At 32.2% G+C, this 5,938-nt stretch overlaps 1 protein-coding gene across 1 annotated transcript in view; it reads left to right on the forward strand.

Annotated features, from left to right (window-relative positions):
• Positions 1-446: 446 nt before the first annotated feature.
• Positions 447-5,938, forward strand: part of LOC107190302 (ribonuclease P protein subunit rpr2) — a 27,135-nt gene continuing 21,643 nt past the window's right edge. The window contains exons 1-3 of the mRNA XM_015579093.1: positions 447-540; positions 1,755-1,816; positions 1,881-1,972. Coding sequence (XP_015434579.1) covers positions 537-540; positions 1,755-1,816; positions 1,881-1,972 — 158 coding nt within the window. The 5' untranslated portion in view covers positions 447-536. The remainder of the gene's footprint in view (positions 541-1,754; positions 1,817-1,880; positions 1,973-5,938) is intronic.

Here is a 5,938-nt window from a genome sequence, read left to right on the forward strand (position 1 = left end):
CACCGACAACTTTGTAATAGAGAGGACGTATAAAAATTTATTTATCAATTAAATTTGTTTTCCTTTAAAATTAGTTATAAATCGTTTATTTAAATAGTTTAAATATAGTTCTCCAAGTTTTAATTTAAATCTTTATTGTTCTTTATTATTATTATTACAATTTCCTTTTTATTCAAAATTATCTATCAAACTAACGTGTTACGAACTTTAATTACTTTGAGACTCAGGATTCCCTGAGGGCCCACGCAACAGGTATAATGAAAAGTAAAAAGTTAAAGTTGTCCGGCTAACTTCACATAGGTGTCCAATTGACTGCAATTGACTTAACCTACGCCCTGTGATCGCGCTGCCGCCTATAATCACCTATAGTCGTTTGAGTTCGCGAATATATAACGTTGTAATTAATTTTGTAACTTATTGAAATTAATAAATTAGTGTTTGAATAATCAGAACTTATTTGTAGTAATTACACAAGTCTGATAACGAAGATCCAAAACAAGCTGATTGATAATTTGACATTGAATTGGTGCATAATTATGGGTTAGTAATTCCAAGTCTGAACTATTTATATAGAATATTTATAAATATAAACTTAGTATATTGTCAGTATGTTGAAGTAGAAACTGATATACTTTTTATTAATATAAATAGACATATTTATATTAGTATATTTGTATACTTAATATATACCGATTTATACATGTATATAGTGGTGACAAAAATGTGTAAAAGAACATTATCGTTAATAGTGAAGTTGTACTAAATGCCTATCCAACCAGGTAATGTACGTTTCTTTACAAATTTAAAAACTACTCTAACCAAATTATATTTTTGTAAATTTTTTAGGCAAATAAAAAATGAATTGCTTTAGAAAAATGTTATAATTTGTTTGGGAGAAACTGAAAAAAATTTAGTAATGTTGACTCTTATGTATTTTTGTTTAATTAAGTATACTATATTAAAAAAGATTCAACATTTTACTATATGAGGTTTTCAAAACTCAAATTGATCCATCATACTTTTTGTAAATAACTACAATGTATTGTATGTCGTGTAAGTAGAAAATTTAGATTCAATAAATTCATTATACATATAATACATGTTTTATCATATACTTTAAACTACATGAAAATATATATTTTAATACAAAGAAAGGAATGTGATCTAAAAGAAAATATAATTACTGATAAAAAATCATAGATTAATATTAATGCTGACTATATGTAGATACATGTGTATCTTCAAAAATATAGGGTACTTTATAGTAAATATGCCAAATTTCTGAAACAAACTAGGTACTCAGAAATAATAAATCTTGGATGTAATAGTTGAATATTTGTCATATATGAATGAAATGGAAATATTAATCATTTCGACTAGAGTTTACTTTCAAAAATATTATTTCACACATTGTACAACTACATTGAATACTAGTTTTTTTTAAATTAGCATCAGAGTTTTTTCTATCATGCAAAATAAGTGTCCCATATTTATACAGCCAAAAACATTTTATTTCAAAGATATTTTATAGTAAAAACAATGGTGATATAATATATGAATAAATAAAATTTACTATGCTATCTTATTTTGAAATAAAAATTATTGAAATGCAAATACCCCTATTACTCAAGAATATAGTTAAAGAGATGAAATGTAGGTATACTCAAACATTTTTCATTAATCTATTGAGGCTAATTTCTTTTTCAAATTAGCCCACATGTGAAATATTATTCATATTTTTTTAACTATTACAGATTCAGATACAAAAGTATGTCAAGGAAAGAATATTTTTGAAAGGATGAACTATCTCTATCAGGTGATTATGTTCATTATTAATTCTATATTTCATTATTGTGATTATTGAATAAAAATGTTTTCAGGCAAGTTACCTAATGGCACTAAAAAACAGAGTAGCAGCATCGTATTATGGTAATATAATGACAGGATGTGCAAAGAAATCTGTATTGAGAATGTAAGTATTATTAATTGTGTTTCTAAAGATATTTTTATTTAACTCTTGACCAACCGATGCCGGGTCACATCTAATGCATCTTTGTATTTTCAGTGTAATAATAATATACATAAAAATAGATACACTAGTAGCAATAATAATTATAAATGAATGAAGCGCACGTGAAATATATTTACTAAATGTATTCTGTCTACGAAAGTCTCATTTTATGAATATAATGCATATTAATAAATAGAATTAGCAAATTCTATTTTATCATGTATTGAAGATGTATGGACAAGTTTTAGAACTTCAAAAGATAAGTGCAAACCATGTACCACAAAAATTTCAGGATGGGTCACTGTTGTTACTTCGTCGTCGATAGATAGTTGGCTGTTCGAGGGTTAAACAAGTGTATTTGTGAATAGTTACACAGTTTTGTTACTTTCTGAATCTCCCAAATCAACTTTTTGTTTTACTAGTGAGTGTAACCTTTTGTTCGGAACATAGATAGTACTTTTATCACAGATTCTATAGCCTGGTCCTAAAATAGTGTTATAATGTTTATAGAAGTAATTTGTATCTTAGATCTAATAAAATAGTTCTACTGAACATTAGTGCTAAAACCCTCTGATAACCAGTTGTGTACAAGTTTTGTTAGAGAATGATCGGGATGCAAGTTTATGTGTATAATAAACGAACACGAGATACTAGATACAGTGCTCTCTCGATTATTGTCCACGCGAAACGCTTCTGACCATCGTGAATACGTTTTTTGCCCGTAGCTCGAGCCTCGGCAACTCGTCTTTGTAGTATTCCGAACGTAGAAAAGGACAAACCAAGAAAAAACAGAGAAAGCTTCTTTTCCCACTCGACTTGGCTGCGTGGCCAGCCTGTGACACTCTCGCCAACCAATGGTTACATTATAGCCGACCACTCAGTCCGATTGGTGTGTACCGTTTCGGCCAATAATAAAAATACGTGTGAATGGAGGTGATCCAGCTACATTCTATTCGTCGACAGCTCTCTGGGCAGTCGCTGGCGATTGAACGCTTCGACAAATCATAGTACATTCCCCCGTTCCATCCGGCGAGTCCATCGAGCGCATACATTGTTGTTCGGCGTGCGAGGCAACGCTAATGCAACGATGAAACTTTTTTATTTTTGATTCGTTGTTAATGAAACTTTTACTAGTATATTGGTGAGATTTTTCTGATTAAAATGATACTAAATATGACATAATTTGGATCATATTTATTCATGTAGAAAGTGTTAATAGTTCATATTAGTTCATTATCGATTCTGATAAATTATAAGTAAATATGACCTAAATTGTGTCGTGTTTGGTATCATTTTAATCACAAAAATCTCGCCAATATGTTTATAAAAGTTTCATTAATAAAGACCTAAAAATAAACAAGTTTTATCGACACCCGGGAATGTAACCTTTTTGTGAGCTCCCAACGTTCAGTCGTCGGCGCGTGAACGGGAAGCCGTCTCGGCACGCCGCGGCAACAAAGTATGCGGTTGCAGAGTTCCACGCCCCCCCCCCCCAGTGGTTGGGTTGATACCTGGACAATAATCGCATATCAACAAAGAGTCAATAATCGCGAGGGCTCGGTTATTAATGCTAAGGTGTGCGAACACATCCACAATGCGTACGTGGATTACTCGCAGTCGTGACGTATATAATGGTGCACAAGACCTGGCGAGAATGCTGTTCGATTCTGCCGACATATGGCATTACGTGCCGGAACCGTAAAGTCCTTTCCTAGACTGGATTTACAGCCTCAGGGACCAGTAATGCCAGAATCGTGGTACTGCTTACCCCCACCACTACCCCCACTTTATGTCCACCGTGCTGGCAACCACAAGCATAGGAGCTGGAATCCTGTTCGAATACCACTGCGGCGAAAATTCACGTTCTCGACGCGATGCCCCGCAACCTAAGCGCGTGAGCAGTGAAGAGACCCTGTTCAAATTCCAATGCGGCGGTTTTACTTTTTTTTTTTAATTATTCTATAATTTCACTTTGTAACCTCTAAGTAAAATAAAAAAGTTAAAAAATATTAATTCAGGAAGCATTTAAAAAGAAGAAAATAAATGTTTTCCACTTCAATGTCTAAATTTTTTATTATATACATACATATTATGTTGTACACACATAAATTATTTTTACCATTAGATGTTATCCGCTAAAAACCGCTGCAGCTGGTCCACGTATATGCCGAATGGTCTTTTGCTTTTCTCCATATGAAAAGAAACAAACACAATTGAAATAGTAATTTTAACAACATAAGATAAAATATTAAGATTGCTATGAACTTATCTTTTTTTTGTTGAATTATTCTGTAATTTCGCTTCCTCACTTTTGAGTAGAAGTTTCGCAGCTAACGAAAGTAACAAAGTACGATAGTCTTTTAAAACTATTTAAAATGTGCCTCATTGTAATATTTTGGAAAACCTTTATTGCCGGAAATTTTCTTTATTGACTGAAATTTCGACGGCTAACGGTAATGGATTTCTAAAAGCTATTTCAACGGTAAGGGACTTTTAATTAGGTCCATCGTAGACGTCGTCGAATACGTTATTGTTTCATTATGTCAACAGAGTCTTTTGAAAACAGGTAATTAAGAATTTCAGGGGATTCGAAAGAAGTGCTTAGGCGCTCGAAAAAACAATATACTGCTAATAGTGATCCGCTATAGACTTCATAAAGGACCTGTTAAATCCATATGACTTTTTTCTATCCAGAAAAAAGATAAGTTTACAATAATATTTATATTTTATCTTACACTATGACAATTATGATTATAATTATATTTATATATTTTTTTCTTTTGAGATATATACATAAGCAAAAGACTATCGTACTTCGTTACTTTCGTTAGCTGCGAAACTTCTACTCAAAAGTGAGGAAGCGAAATTACAGAATAATTCAACAAAAAAAAGATAAGTTCATAGCAATCTTAATATTTTATGTTATGTTCTTAAAATTACTATTTCAATTCTGTTTTTTTCTTTTCATATGGAGAAATGCAAAAGACCATTCGGCATCGTATATATGTGAACCAGCTGCAGCGGTTTTCGTTAGCGGCGAAATGTATCATTAAAAAAAAAATATGAATTTTAAAAATGCTTCCCGAATTAATATTTTTTAACTTTTCATTCAAACTTAACTTAGAGATGGCAAGTAAAGCCAACAAATTTTAAAAGACTGAAGATACACTTATGACGTAATATTTTAATCTAATAGATTTTTGTACGAATGTTCAGAGTAGTAATGAGTAGGGTTGTAAGGATAACATCTAATTGTAAAAATAATTTATGTGTGTACAACATAATATGTATGTATATAATAAAAAATTTAGATATTGAAGTGGAAAACATTTATTTTCTTCTTTTTAAATGCTTCACGAATTAATATTTTTTAACTTTTTTATTTTACTTAGAGGTTACAAAGTGAAATGATAAAATAATTAAAAATAAAAAGTAAAACTGCCGCATTGGGATGCGAATAGGGTCTCTAGACTGTTGCTCACGCGTTAAGGGGGGAGACTCCGTGGCCCGTGCGCTGTGGCCCGTGCGCTGTGTCCGTGCACTCACACAATCAACGGGAACCGTGTATGTATATGCGATGTGCAAGAGAGACGTTCGATTTCGTAGGAACCAACTTGAGCCTCGACAATTGTACAAATACACTTTTCACTGGTATAGAACTCACGGGTAGACTTCCCTACAGGGTGGTCTGATCCGTATAAACGCCAATAAACACATTCTAATTGAAAGAATTAGAATTTTAGAAAGTGTGCGATTGTGACAAACGCCGATGAAAACACACAAGATGGCTGCACAAGTCACATTTTGTCAAATATCTCACGACTGAATGGTTTTCTCGTCAAACGCAGATCAGACCACCCTGTAGACTACTATCACACTATCGTGGAAATTCGATTTGAGTCACTTTATCACTTCTGGAAGGCACAA

Source organism: Dufourea novaeangliae, unplaced genomic scaffold (genome assembly GCF_001272555.1).
Source record: "Dufourea novaeangliae isolate 0120121106 unplaced genomic scaffold, ASM127255v1 scaffold181, whole genome shotgun sequence".
Taxonomy (NCBI): Eukaryota; Metazoa; Arthropoda; class Insecta; order Hymenoptera; family Halictidae; genus Dufourea; species Dufourea novaeangliae.